This window comes from Scardinius erythrophthalmus (assembly GCF_964197995.2).
Source record: "Scardinius erythrophthalmus genome assembly, chromosome: 3".
Taxonomy (NCBI): domain Eukaryota; kingdom Metazoa; phylum Chordata; class Actinopteri; order Cypriniformes; family Leuciscidae; genus Scardinius; species Scardinius erythrophthalmus.
The window spans coordinates 1,625,408-1,640,406 of NC_138223.1; the positions used below are offsets into that span (position 1 = coordinate 1,625,408).

A 14,999-nucleotide genomic window follows, 5' to 3' on the forward strand; every position below is an offset into this window, starting at 1 on the left:
CATTACTGTAAATACATTAAACACAGAAAACTAAACATTAACATTAACAGAAAACCGCACCATTTACATTCTTATATCGTGTTTTAATTATAGTTCTTTCCAAATTAATAATAAAAAATATATATTGTAAAAGTGGGTGTTTAACCTAATACAGTGTGTAATGTTATCCTATTATCATACAATTATCGTAGATGCAATTTTATTATCTGATATTAATTTAGAGACCTACCTATAGGCCTACTCTTTAAAAAAATGTATATTAAAAAAAACTATTTCCATATTATGAATCTCTCGGTTGCAACAAGAGCGAATGAACTGTTGTGTTCTGCTGCTCTCTGCTGGAGTTACACTGAACTTCCAAATGACACTAAAAGCATTTAAGGTGGACTTTCAACTCTCTGGACTTGAGGATTGACTGAAAACTATTTATTAGTTCATAATAAGTTGCATATGCACGCATAAATGAACGTATTGTTGCCTATATGTCACTCAAAGTCAGATACTCTGCATAAATGTTTAATGTAAGCATAATGTCTGAAGCATATGCTTCAGAACAATGACATGTAAAGTTTTATTCTATAATGCCGGTGAATCTTCATTTTCAGTAAGTCCACATTTGATATTCATTGTGGTTCTTTCATTCAGAACACTTTGGGTTTGTTCTCGGACGGCATGTAAGCTACTTTCTTTCAGAAGGTCACCGACCGCTTAAATTAAATTTGGCCCATTAAACACAAGACACAAACTATTTCCTCCGACACTGTGAGGCGGGAGCCATAATCCGCACATAATTAATTTTGAATGGAGTTCCTGTCCGACACAAGAAGCGTTTCTGGAGGAGAGGAGCCGGTCCACCTTAACAGCACCGCGGCCCGGCTTCTGTCAGGAGTTCTCTCAAAGTTATGAACAAACGTTCTTCCAGAAACGTTCGTTCAAAGTTATCTGGTCTTTAATAATTGTTTTCATGGAACGTTTTTCTCTTGTTGGACGTTTCAAATGTTACATTGAAATGTTACAACTAAGATTTAGAAAGTTACTATTTGTTTTAGAACGTTCAGAGAACACTCAAAAGTAACTGTATGCCGAGTGATACTTTAGAATGTAACGTTCGAATTTAAACATTTAAAAACCTGGAAGTTTAGAACGTTCAGAAAACATTCAGTACTTTCATGAATATGTACTTAGAACATATATATATATTTTGTCTTCACTCCTAGAGACAGAACTGTCATATTAGTGCACTTCATTCTCTCAGAATATGAATGGACTCTAAAAGTCGTGTAAATGCAGATAGACAGATAAAGATTTCGAATGAGTAATAAAAGGGTCAGAACTGAAGTGTTGTCCTGTGATGATTGATGATTGTGGCTGAGCTCCAGCACTCTGTTACGCACTAGCTTCGGGTTCAGTGTGGATCAAAGGGGCTTCAGGAAAGGGGTGGTCCTGCACGGGAGCATATATAGAGAGACGCTTCTCACTTCTCAGACAGAAGGAGAGAAAGAGCTGAAACTCCAGGAGACAGTAAGGGAAACTCTCCACTTTTGATGGTTTTTAAGACTCGTCTTGTTTTCAACTGCTGCTAGAGACTGCGATTATTTTATTTATTTCCATTTGAAGCTCTGGATTGGTACCTATTGCAGTTTTCTGGTGATTCGGGAGTCAAATTCTCAAAAGAACTAAAACTTTGTAAGGATTTCCATCGGGTGCATCATTTTATTTGTCTTTCACCCAACAGGAATATAATGTCTTTTTTGCGCGTCGTTATGGGTTTGGTTGCAGCCCTGTGCGTAAACGCGGCGCAGAGCGCGTGGGAGGAGAGCACGGTGGTGCCGGTTCGGCTCGACTCGCACGGCACCGAACCGACCCATTCAGCAGAAGCACGGGAAAAGGAATCCGAGAAACGCATCTATCGCTTGGACGTCTTTGGAAATCAGATGGAGTTGGTGCTGGAACCGGATCAGACCTTTTTAGCGCCTGGGTTTGTGTTCCAGATGGTGGGGAAACCGGAGTCCGAGGAGTTTGACAGCGCGGGACAGGCGCGGTGCTTCTTCTCGGGGTCCGTGAACGGAGAAGAACTTTCCGCTGCGGCGATCAATCTGTGCAATGGACTGAGAGGCGGTTTCTATGTCGGGGGCGAAGAATACTTCATTGAACCCGCAAACACCACCGGACAGGCTTCAGATGGAGACATCCATGTCATCCGCAGGAGAAAACGGGGGCTGTTGGCTGAGGAGAACGGGTCTAAGTGTGGGGTGAACGAGGAGGAGGAACGGGTCTCCGAGAAACCATTTGCAACCAAATCCGATACAGAGCCATCTGAGTCTAAAGGTAAATATTGCAGAATAAAACTTCATTTTTTATCTATCTTGTATCTATACTATAGACGTTTATGAGGCTATTATTGAGAGACTGAGATGATTTTCCGGTAATATTTCATGCACGCCTCCGGTAACCCGAATAAACTCGGTGACTCCGCGTCATTCGGCGCGCGCTGGCGCATGAGGAGCGAATTAAGCAGGTTTAAAAGTCCTGCGTCTGTCTTAACCTTTTACGCGCCAAATCGCGTAAAAGTCGATTGCTGTTTGCACAGATGCAAGTCTTAAAGAATCCGCGTTTTTCTAAAGTGCTCTTCAGAAGAGCCTTCTTCAAAAAAAGCGAGGCGAGGGTTAACTTGGAGAGGGCAGAAATCTCTCCACATACGCAGGAGGAGGGAAGGGGACGTGGGTTGGGGGAGGTGGGACTGGGGAGAGAATGGGCTTGGGTTGGAGAGACGTGGAAGTTCTCCTCCTGGTACCGCATGTTGCGCAGATCCGCACCGGAGGACTTGTATTTCCGCCAACGTTTGTCGTGAAAGTGCGCAAGTTTTGGAGAGGTTATTAGCAGGGCGGAGCAGAAGCTTAGTCAAATAAAGAAGCAAGCAAGCATTAACTCCCAATAGCTTTCCATCTTTTTAAGGACACAGTTCTCTCTCTCTCTCTCTCTCTCTCTCTCTCTCTCTCTCTCTCTCTCTCTCTCTCTCTCTCTCTCTCTCTCTCTCTTATCACATCTCACTTAATCTTTTGCAATAAAATTGCATTTATGTTTATTAGCGTTCTGGCGCTCTTTTTTGGCATTGATGTTTCCATTAAGGAAACATTTAACAGTAATGGAACATTTCCAGTGAAAAACAGTCCTTTAGATTATTAAAGTGTTCTTTATACAAAGAAAGAAGGTACTTTGAGGAGCCAAAAATGGTTCTTCAATGGCATCACTGCAAAAAAAAAAAAAAAAAAAAAAAAAAAAAAAAAAATATATATATATATATATATATATATATATATATATATATATTGGAATCTTTATTGTTAAGAGTGTTCTCATAAAAGTACATTTGGCGTCTAAACGCATCTTTCAATTTCAGTTAAACAGACCAAAATTATTGATTTCATCATCTTGCACTCACAGGCATATATAAATGTATGTCCAATAAAGTGCACTCTGGAATGAGAATGTCCCTCCCCTTAATATCACCTGACACCAACTAGCAATAGGAAGCAGGAAATTGTGATCAAACTAGGGCTGTGCAACGATTGTACGATGTAAATCAAGTTCAAATAAAGATCTTTTGATCATCAACATGGGAAAAGTAATTTCATGAGGTTTTTAAAAAAGAGTGCCCTAAGACTGAATATGATTTAATATGAATATGTCTTCCTTATCCTCCAGCACACCACAGATCCCGTCGCTTTGTGTCCACTCCTCGTTATTTGGAGATCATGATTGTGGCAGACCAGTCAATGGCAGAGTTTCATGGAGCTGGGCTCAAACCCTATCTGCTGACCATCATGGCGGTGGCGTCCCGTCTGTATCGACACCCTACCATTCATAACTCAATCACTCTGGCAGTTGTGAAGCTGCTGGTTGTGTATGATGAAGAGCACGGCCCCCAGGTGTCCACCAATGCGGCGCTGACCCTTAGGAACTTCTGCCAGTGGCAAAAGCAGCACAACCCATCAAGTGACCGGGACCCGGAGCACTACGACACTGCAGTGCTGTTCACCAGACAGGTAAATCTCACTTAATATACCACACCTGGTTTCATCTGAGTATATTATGTGCCATGGCTCATATTTGTGAATTGTGCAGGATCTTTGTGGAGCTCATTCTTGTGACACTCTGGGGATGGCGGATGTGGGAACCGTGTGCGATCCGGATCGGAGTTGCTCCATTGTTGAAGATGACGGCCTGCAGGCATCCTTTACCGTAGCACATGAGCTTGGTAGGTACATCCCCATGTTTCTACATGCAAGCAATAATGTACTCGAGGCTAGTGCTGTATTGTGAATAAGTCATGGCTGAAGGGCGTTGTTAGGCTCGACGTGAAGCAGAGTATCGTGTATTCAAGATACAGCACTAGCCTCGAGTACCTTATTGCTTTTATAAAACGGTTACCACACAATACAAATATTAAAGCCCAAATTTCATGAAGTAAAACCACTAAAAGCCTTCCTTCCGCTGGAAAAAATAGTCCCTGACCGTGAACAGTAACATAAGTTACATTATTTCGCCTTTAGATGGCGGCAAAGACTGTCTAAATGAGTGAGTCAGTCAGTAGAAGAAGACTTTTATATTGAAAAGAATGAAACTTGTGAACACGGAGAAGCAAGACACAACTGACAAATGACTAGGGCACGGAAAACCCCTTAACTGTTAAAAGGACAAGATATCGCAGCGGACATCCAAAAGGATGCTTTATTATGAATATAGGACTGACCTGAAGGAAAATGCTATATCTACTGTAAATACAGGTACACTCGCTCACTCAATCTCTCTATAAGCTTCAATGAACAATATCAATGACAACAAACATATGTTTACGTGGCTAAGAGTGGTCGCTAGGGGTGTTGTGTAGTGATACATAGAACCGTTGGGTGAAGCGGTCATGTTTTATCGTGATTCAAACACAGCTAGTATATATATGTAAGTGTATTCAATTGTGTAGTGATTTTGATTTCTCAATAATGATTGATCAATAATGTCAATAATGATTTCTCCTGTAGGTCACGTGTTCAACATGCCGCATGACGATGCCAAACAGTGTGCCAGTGTTAATGGTGACCAGTGGAGCGCCCACATGATGGCCTCGACCTTGTCAAATCTGGACCAGCTTCAGCCCTGGTCTCCTTGCAGTGCCGTGATGGTCACATCATTCCTGGATAATGGCCATGGTCAGTGTTTACTGGACAAGCCCCAGAAGCCTCAGCAGTTGCCCCAGGCTCTGCCAGGTTTGGTTTACGATGCCGACAGACAGTGCCGTCTCACATTTGGAGAGGAGTCCCAGCACTGTCCTGACCTGAGCACCACTTGCGCTGCACTTTGGTGCACCGTCACGACTTCAAATGGACTCCTGGTCTGCCAAACCAAGAACTTTCCGTGGGCCGATGGGACATCTTGCGGGTCTGACAGCTACTGTATGGCAGGACGATGTTTGAGCAAGGCTGAAGCTGCCAGATATCAGGTAAACACCATTTGGTTACCATTTGTTGCCAGAAATAGTGTAATTCTGATTTGTTACTGACAATTTCTTGTTTCTTTTAAAGACTCCAGTCAATGGCGGATGGGGAACCTGGGGACCTTGGGGAGATTGCTCACGTACCTGTGGAGGAGGTGTGCAATACTCTTTTAGGGACTGTGACGATCCCCAACCCAAAAATGGAGGGAAATACTGTGAGGGCAAGAGGATTCAGTACCGCTCCTGCAACACCGAGACCTGCCCTGATAGCAATGGTAAGGGATGGTCTTGTTACTGTTCCTGCAACCAATGCAACCAGATGCAAGCTGCTTTATACTCAACTGTATTTGTTTGCACAGGTTTGACCTTCCGTGAGGAACAGTGTTTGGCCCACAATGACATCTCCTCTCAGGTGTCATTCGGCTCAGGAGACGGTGTCGAGTGGGTACCGAAGTATGCAGGAGTCTCTCCCAAGGACCGCTGCAAGTTGGTGTGCCGGGCAAAGGGAACCGGGTACTTCTTCATTCTGAAGCCAAAGGTGAGTGTCTCTATTACCTTCATCAAGATTTGATCTAATAATGGTTTGGTGGAGGCAAGGCTAGTGTAATCCGAGGTTCTCTCCAATGTAGGGGTGTAGCGATACCCTCATGTCACGATTCGATACATAACACGATACTGAACTCACGATACGATATTGATACTCCAAGACATATGATAAAATGTTGACTAAAATGCTAAATTTAATATTAAATTGTGGGTGTAAATGAATAGGCTTGGACTTGGTGCTGGAAACCCAAAGCACAGGACAATAGAGACACCAGAATAAAAATATTCATGATTCTGAAGCTGAAAATACAGAATTATTTTAGACGAATATGCTTGACCTAGATATATTTAAAATGAATGTAGGCCACTTTTTACTGGTAACATCAGACATTTGGCATTATCAGGACCCGCAAATATTCCCCCATTGCATTATTATACATTATATTCAACATTATATATAGTAGTTTAATGTAGTACTGACACTAAAACTCTGAAAACTCTTGAATTTTTTTCTCACACAGTCATTTTTATTCTGGGTGAACTATCCATGATACATATTGTTGCGTTTTTGTATTGTGACACCCCTCCTCCAATGCCTTCAGGTTGCCGATGGAACACCATGCACTCCAGATTCAACCTCAGTCTGTGTCCAAGGCCAGTGTGTGAAGGCCGGTTGTGATCGGGTCATTGGCTCCAACAAACGTTTCGACAAGTGCGGCATCTGTGGAGGAGACGGATCTACTTGCAAGAAAGTTTCTGGATCGATGGAACGTTCCATGTAAGTCCTCAACCTGTTACCAGTTCCCAGCAAGCAATTTTGCGTTAAAAAGGCATCTAAATAGCCGTCCAAACACAGCCCAGACGTCTAGGCTAAAACAAAGCAAAATTTGGGCTGTCAGTGAAAATTTTATAGACTTCTAAACCATCGCCCAAGAATAGACTAGTCATCAATTAGATACAAAAATTAAATGAGAGAAAAAATGAAACCAAACACCTTGTAATCACTGTTTACTTTGCTTACACGATGGAATATCATACATCTTGCAAGTTATTTTGGCAAGAATGACATGTAACCAAATTCAAGGTTACTTTGGCTAGAAGTGTGTTACTCATAGCTGGACTATATCGGGTCTATAGTTAACCTAGACAGTGAAATTACGGCTATTGCTTGCTGGATAGTTTAAGTTTTCCAACACACCTCCTCAGATTTCTGTTTATACTAACCTTTGCTTGTTTCTGCACTTTAGACCGGGCTACCAAGATATAGTGACGATTCCAGCTGGCGCCACGCACCTAGACGTTAAGCAGCGCTCTCCCGGAGGCCGCCGGCACGACAATAGCTACCTAGCCGTTCGTCGGCAAGATGGCACATACCTACTGAATGGCGACTTTAAGCTGATGACTTTAGAGACTGACATCTCTCTGAAAGGCGCGCTTCTGCGATACAGCGGTTCCTCTGCACTACTAGAGCGTCTCCGAAGCTTCGCTCCCTTACCTGAGGCTCTTACTATCCAGGTGTTGTCAGTCGGTGACTCCCCAAGACCTCGCGTAAAGTACAGCTACTTCGCTCCACGTCCAAGTGGGTCAAACCGGGCGTCCATTAACGCCATTAGTGTAGCAGGCGATGCCGAATGGGTCCTACGTGAGTGGGGACCCTGTTCGCAGACTTGCGGAAGTGGGATCCAGAAGCGGGACGTTCTTTGCATTGATGCTTATGGACGTCAGTCAAAAGACTGTCCTGAAGAGCTGCGCCCTGCGTCGTCACAACCCTGTGCTCTTCAGGCTTGCCCATCCTGGCTCCTCGGGGAGTGGTCCGATTGTTCAAAAACATGTGGAAGAGGCTTTCGCAAGCGTCCATTGCGTTGCATCGGACATGATAATAGCACTTTGCCTAATGAGAGCTGCAACGCAAAAGATCGGCCACGACCTCTCCTGGATTTGTGCAACATGACTCCCTGTTGAAACTGAACACTTAACAACCTTGCAAGTTGGTGCCGACAAACACAGGTCTTTGGATTCAAAGGGTCTGAGACTGCAACCAAACTTCTTCCAGTGTATCAAATCCCACCCATCCAACACTGGGTACTAAGCTGTGTCTTGACAGCTGTGATGGAGGATGAGAATACGAACACCTCTGCTGCTTTGGATGCTGATGTCATGCATGTTAGATTTTGAGTGTGCATGGGTGTGTATGATGGATGATTAATGAACGGGTGCATAAAACAGCTATGCATTTGTACCATCTGTCTGAGCTGGACTAGACAGATAGGTTTAAGTTGTCACATATATTGTCTTTAACCAGGGTCAAGAGCAGTACTGAGACAGAGGAGTTCATTAGTAGTGGTGTTTTCAATAAAACGCCCTCTAGTGGTTCTCAGTTTAAAAGTTGCACACTTTGGCTCAAAGCACATATTTAACAAATGCATTTTTCTTGCCAAAATCAATGCCATATCTCACCTCAGCTAGGCACACATGCTGCTAATCAAACACCACAACAGGTATTATGCATTTCCTCATAACTAAGTTTAACAATGCACATTAGCCTTACGTTTAGCTTCCTAGTTTGATATTTTCAGCATTTTGCAAAGCCATACCCGATCAAGAGGGATCATATTTTTGAAGGGGGAGGGTGACCAAAGAGCATAGGTTCTACACCTGAGGAGAGAGTGTGTTTGTGTGTGTTTTTTAATGTGTGTGTGGGTTAGTTTTGTGTGATTGTGTCTGTGGAGATATGGTGAGGGACTTCTCTCCTACTACTACTTCATAAGTAATCCTCTCCTGCCTTCTGAGAAGGTGTCTTTGTAATGAGGTTTGTCTTTTTGTATAGAATATCCAAACGTTATTTATTTTTGTACAGCCCATTTAATATAATCTTGTTGCTTTTTTTTTTATAAATATTTTATTTCTATTTGTTGTTATTATTATTGTTGTTTTTGAAATAACTGAAGGATGTAGATTATATTAAAGTATTTATACGATATCTATGATCTTAGGTTTATGAATAAAGTATCACATTGATTTGTGGATCAAAAACTGATTTGTTTGGCTTATTTTGGGCGTGGCTGCCGAGTGTAAATCCTGGTCTGAAGACCTCTAGGGGTTGATGAAGGTACTGTAGGGGTGGACTGACATATAATGATATTTTTAATATGGGTAATTTGTTATGAATGTATATTTCACTTTATATTTCATATATAAACAAATGCAAATCAGTTGCACAATAAATACAGTACAAGGTAAAATAAGAGCAACCACTTATTTATTATTAATTGATTAATAAAATGTGGATAATTGCAAAGTAAAGCAAAACAGTTTAGCAGGAGGGATATAAGTATAAGGTATACCAATATAATACATTACAACTGAACTTTAATAGCCTGAACACAAAGTTATGCATTCTTTGACAAACAAAGTACACAATTATATTTGAATACACGCATACAATAAATTAAAGTCAAAAGAGCGACAACATGACCAGATCTAGTCATGATGACAATAATTAATGCACAGCTGCTCATATTATGAACAAGACAAGTAAAGTCCTAACCCAGTTTCAGCAGGAGACTGTTTGGCTTTAGTTCAGCTTTTAGTACAATACGGCCAAACACTACTGCTGAAACTGTGTAACCTTGGACTGAACAAGTCATTATGTTACTGGATATTGGACTTTTTAACCAACCGTTCTCACTGTGTGAAAATAGCTAAGCATGTTTCTAACACCATATACATCAATACTGGTGCCCCTCAGGGGTGCGTGCTCAGTCCACTACTCTACACACTTTACACACATGACTGATCCGCCTCCTTATCACATCATTAAATTTGCTGACGACACAACCGTGCTCGGCCTCATAACAAACAACAATGAGACGGCATACAAGGAGGAGATTGAACCACTAGCAGAGTGGTGTAAAAAGCATAATCTGGTACTTAACATCAAAAAGACAAAAGTCAAGTCAAGTCACTTTCATTTATACAGCGCTTTTAACAATATAGATTGTTTCAAAGCATCTTTACAGTGATACCGTAATAGGAAATTAAAGTAACATAGATTGTTTAGGCTTTATAGCAGCTCTAGAATAAAGTTATTGTCCAGATAAAGTTAGTTTTGATTGATTCACTCCCGTCACAAAGATCATTAGTTATTAACTTAGGGGCCCAACACAACACCGTTCTCACAGAAAACCCTTAAGTTCTCTCTGCGCAAACTTTAAAAACGCGAACCTGTGAGAACGCTGATGGCGTGCACATGCATATTCCGTGTTAGGTTTGCACGTTTGAATATATATGTTTGCAGGCGTGTAGTCCTTCTACAAACCAACCTTTAACAAACTACAAGTCTGGCCTTAAAATTTATAATACAGAATTTTTATCGCTTCCGTGTAGCCACGTGAACCGGAATCATCCCGACAACGTTTTATTTCTTTAACAAAAGAAATCATAGTTGACTTTCGTAAATCAAACCACCTTGGTCACTTGAAGGCAGTTGAGAGGGTGAACAACTTTAAATTCCTGGGTGTCACTGTGTTCGAGGATCTGTCCTGGGGCAGTAGCATCACTTCAGCTGTAGGGAAGGCCCAGCAGCGGCTCTTTTACCTGAGGAAGCTGAAAAGAAAAGAGCGAAACTCGAGGCGGGATACATTGGTCCCGTGACCCGGATGGGAGTGAGGTTTAGGGGGATAAGTGTAATGGAGGCCAGCTAGTAGTCGCTGTGCAAGTAAACCTCACTCCTCTGATCTCAGTAGGTGCTCTAGCACTAGAGGCTGCAGTCTTTAGCCTCCTTGTTAGAGCGCCTGACTCTCACGCCGGAGACACGGGTTCGAGGCCTGCACAGAGCAGGGGCGAGTAGGACCCGGGTGGAGGGGTTACATTGGTGCCGTGACCCGGATGAGAGTGAGGTTTAGGGGGATGAGTGTAATGGAGGCCAGCTAGTAGTCGCTGTGCGAGTAAACCTCACTCCTCTGATCTCAATAGGCGCTCTAGCATTAGAGGCTGCAGTCTTTAGCCTCCTTGTTAGAGCGCCTGACTCTCACGCCGGAGACACGGGTTCGAGGCCTGCACAGAGCAGGGGCGAGTAGGACCCGGGTGGAGGGGTTACATTGGTGCCGTGACCCGGATGAGAGTGAGGTTTAGGGGGATGAGTGTAATGGAGGCCAGCTAGTAGTCGCTGTGTGAGTAAACCTCACTCCTCTGATCTCAATAGGTGCTCTAGCACTAGAGGCTGCAGTCTTTAGCCTCCTTGTTAGGGTGCTTTCACACTAGCACTTTTGGTGCGCACCCGGGTTCGAATGACGTCAGAGTTTGGTTCGTTTGGATGATGTGAATGCTGTCTTCCGAACTCGGGTGCGCACCCGCGAAGTCTGCTTAAAAAGGGTGGTCTGGGGAACGGTTCATGTGAACTCCAGTACAGTTCGCTGCTGATATGAACGCAATCGTACCATATCGCGGAAGTGAACCGCTTTTGATGACGTATAATTTAATAACGTTAGCTCTTTCGTGCGTGTGTGTATATACACTCACCCTGATGAAAAGCGGGATTGACACATTGCAAGCAGAGAGATAATTTCTGCTTGTCTCCGCAAAAAATTGTCTTTGGCGGACAGCCCGCTGTCTTTGGAACGGTTTTAGTACTTTTGCGGCAGACAGACGCAAGTATGTTTCTGTATCTCTTCTTTGAAAACAAAACCAAAGGTTAAAAAAAAAGAACAAATGTGAAGCGAGCAATTCTATCCATTTTGACGCCTTTTCATTCATAGCGGTTACCAAGCAACACGATTACGCGTCAGGTGCAGCTTGGTGACGCTAGCCTACCGCGATTCGGATACATATAATGTGAACACAGTCCATCGGGGGCAGGGGGAGGGGGGAGCAATCGTACTCTGGTTCGGAACAGGCAATCGAACCAAGTGTGAAAGCGCCCTTAGAGCGCCTGACTCTCACGCCGGAGACACGGGCTCGAGGCCTGCACAGAGCGGGGCGAGTAGAAAGTAAGTAAGGAGTAGGACCCGGGTGAAGGGGTTACATTGGTGCCGTGACCCGGATGGGAGTGAGGTTTAGGGGGATGAGTGTAATGGAGGCCAGCTAGTAGTCGCTGTGTGAGTAAACCTCACTCCTCTGATCTCAATAGGCGCTCTAGCGCTAGAGGCTGCAGTCTTTAGCCTCCTTGTTAGAGCGCCTGACTCTCACGCCGTAGACCTGGGTTCGAGGCCCACACAGAGCGGGGCGAGTAGGACCCGGGTGGTGGGGTTACATGTGTACACCTCCTCCTGTCTGCGTAGGACACACAACATCATGAGAGATGGGTTCCATCCAGCACACGGCTTGTTCCGCCTGCTACCATCGGGCAGGAGGTACAGGTCTCTTCTTCAAGCCAGAAACACCAGAATGGCGAACAGCCTCTACTCCCCGGGCAGTGCGACTGCTGAATAAGCACCATTCCCTTCTCCCTCCTCCTCTCACTTAATCCACTCACTTAACATTATCCAACAATTGCAATAACTGTGAACTGGACTTTGCATTGATGCAGCACACACAATTATACACATTTTCTGGTTAATAGTGATTCTTCGCCTCATATACCCTTTTCCTTGTTGTTATATGTGGCTTTGCCCTGTTTTGTGCAACTGTTGATCTCACTTAATCCGTGTATTATGCATATTATATAATTGCAATAACTGTGAACTGGACTTTGCATCGCTGCAGCACACACAATTATACTAATTTTTTGTTACTAGTGATTCTTCGCCTCATATACCATTTTCCTAGTTGGTTATTTGTCGCTGTGCCCTGTTTACAAAATATGCTATCTTGCACTTCATGAAATTGCACTGTCGATTGATGCTCTAATGTAATCTCATTGCAATGACAATAAATTATAATTATTATTATTAAAAGTCCACTGGGCCAAATTAAATCAATTAAATTAAATTAATTCAGATGTATTTATTAGTACTCTCAACAGCTGTACGACAGACACTTCCAGCAGCACAGGTAATAATCACATCACTGGTCATAACGAGGAAGTCTTTAGTTATATAACAAGCTTTAATAATTCAAGAGGACACTGTTGGGTTTAGTCATTATGTTACAAGGGTGGTTCAAGTGGAAGCGCTTCTGCTGAATAATACATACAACCAACCGCCCTGCAAAATAATCTGTGACTTTGAGTTCACACACCATGATAGCAGGGCCTCTTCTATCTCTGACTGTCTGAAAACTACACTGGGTGAAACAAACAAGATGCAAATGTAAATATGTAATATGCATGTACTCAGTAATGTTAAATTTTAAGTTAATAATGTTCTCAAAACGTTAGCACAAAAACCTTATCTATACATTGTTCATGTAACTTTTTTTCTGAAACATTTTAGCTGGATAATAATCTTTAAAATGTTGCTATTTCAGAATCGGAATGTTCAGAGAACATTCAAAAGTAACATGTTTGCAACATGATAAAATGGAATGTTCCCTTAAAGTCCCCCTGTGGTGTAAATCCAGCTTTTAATGTTGTTTATATGTCTATGTGGTGTTTTTAATATGCTTTAAGACAAACCATGTGTAAGTTCATAAGTGGACAGCATTGCTGAGTATTTTCTCCTTAAAACTGCAGTGAACCAAAGACAGTCTCAAACACACGCTTTGAAATCGCTCGTGTTTCTGACGTCACAAACTACCTTGTAACCAATCAGATCAACGTGTGATCGTCAACCAGTGGATCTCTGAGCTGAGGGAGTGAGTGGAGGCGGGGCTCATTTGCATATTCATAGAACCGCGCATACTAAATGAGGCAAGGGTGTCGAGTTACAGTCAAGATATTTTAAAGCATAAAGAATTTTTTTTTCCAAGGTTATAAAGTTTAAATATGTCATTTTGGTGATCAAGGATAAGTTTTAAGGGATACAATTATTGACTACAGGGGACTTTAACATTTGCATATAGCCAAAACATTTTTAAAAAACTGTTTTCAACATTTAGAGAACATTCAAATAGCTTAATGGTAATGTTATCTTATGTCAACCACTATGTAATTATGATCGAGTAGGTTTAGGTTATTGAACCCACTATAGATAGGCTATTACTGTAAGGGTGCATTTCGGATGCACGTTTTTAATGGTGAGTTTCCCCAATCCTGAGTTTGTTTACATCCTGATTTGATAAAAAAAGATGACCAACATTATTGTTTCCTATATATTTTTATACAGATTAAGATGGATACATTATGAAACCTCGGGACTATAAATCCTATCCGAAGCTCGTGTTTATGAGGTGCTCTTGTTTACTCTTCATGTTTGGTTCAGGTCAGGGATGTTGAAATGCACACAAAGAGGATTCGTGAAAACACGATCGAGAGACCTAAATATAGACTCACTACAGCGAGAAGATGATGCCGCAATTTGCAGCTATTGAAAAGAGCCAACGCGTTCCCAGAATGGTCGTGCGGCTCGTGTGTTGTTCCTGATGATGATGGTGAGGATGAAGATGATGATTATGATGAGTCGTGACTGTGGATGGAGGAGGGCGGCTCTTCTTCATTCGCATCCAGACTGACAGACAGAAGTTCCTGGGGGAGGGGAGCGAGCGAAGAAAAGAAAATAGCGCAAGGAAGAAGTTAAAGACAAAGAGGAAGGAGTCAAAGGAGAAGTTCTGAGAGACGCGTGGAACACGTGGAGCGTTATGGATAAAAGCGTTCCTTTATTTTAAGCGCCTGAGACTGACAGTCAGACCAACACAGACTCATCATCGGTTCGTTTACAGTGAGATTTAAGACATTAACTATCAACTAACATGTGGAAGTTAGTCAGACGCGTTTGTTTTCCATGAATCTACGGGAACATTATGGAAAATCCGAGTTTACAGAAGAGTTGGAAGTTCGTGCGGGACTCGCTGCTGCTTTGCTTATTCACCGGTAACGTATATATTTCAGAAGTTACACACAAACAACCAGGAAGTAGTTCAATGAAAC

The 14,999-nt window shown here is 42.6% G+C and overlaps 2 protein-coding genes across 2 annotated transcripts in view; both read left to right on the top strand.

Moving 5' to 3' along the window:
- The first annotated feature begins 1,483 nt into the window (after positions 1-1,483).
- Positions 1,484-9,072, top strand: adamts1 (ADAM metallopeptidase with thrombospondin type 1 motif, 1). Its single transcript, XM_081361850.1, has 8 exons — positions 1,484-2,328; positions 3,706-4,046; positions 4,126-4,258; positions 5,040-5,497; positions 5,580-5,766; positions 5,851-6,029; positions 6,640-6,815; positions 7,285-9,072. The coding sequence occupies exons 1-8, from the start codon at positions 1,743-1,745 to the stop codon at positions 7,997-7,999; spliced, it is 2,775 nt and encodes a 924-aa protein (XP_081217976.1). The 5' UTR covers positions 1,484-1,742; the 3' UTR covers positions 8,000-9,072.
- Positions 9,073-14,237: 5,165 nt separating this feature from the next.
- cyyr1 (cysteine/tyrosine-rich 1) overlaps positions 14,238-14,999 on the top strand; it is an 8,854-nt gene continuing 8,092 nt past the window's right edge. Inside the window, exon 1 of the mRNA XM_081361862.1 lies at positions 14,238-14,942. Coding sequence (XP_081217988.1) covers positions 14,873-14,942 — 70 coding nt within the window. The 5' untranslated portion in view covers positions 14,238-14,872. The remainder of the gene's footprint in view (positions 14,943-14,999) is intronic.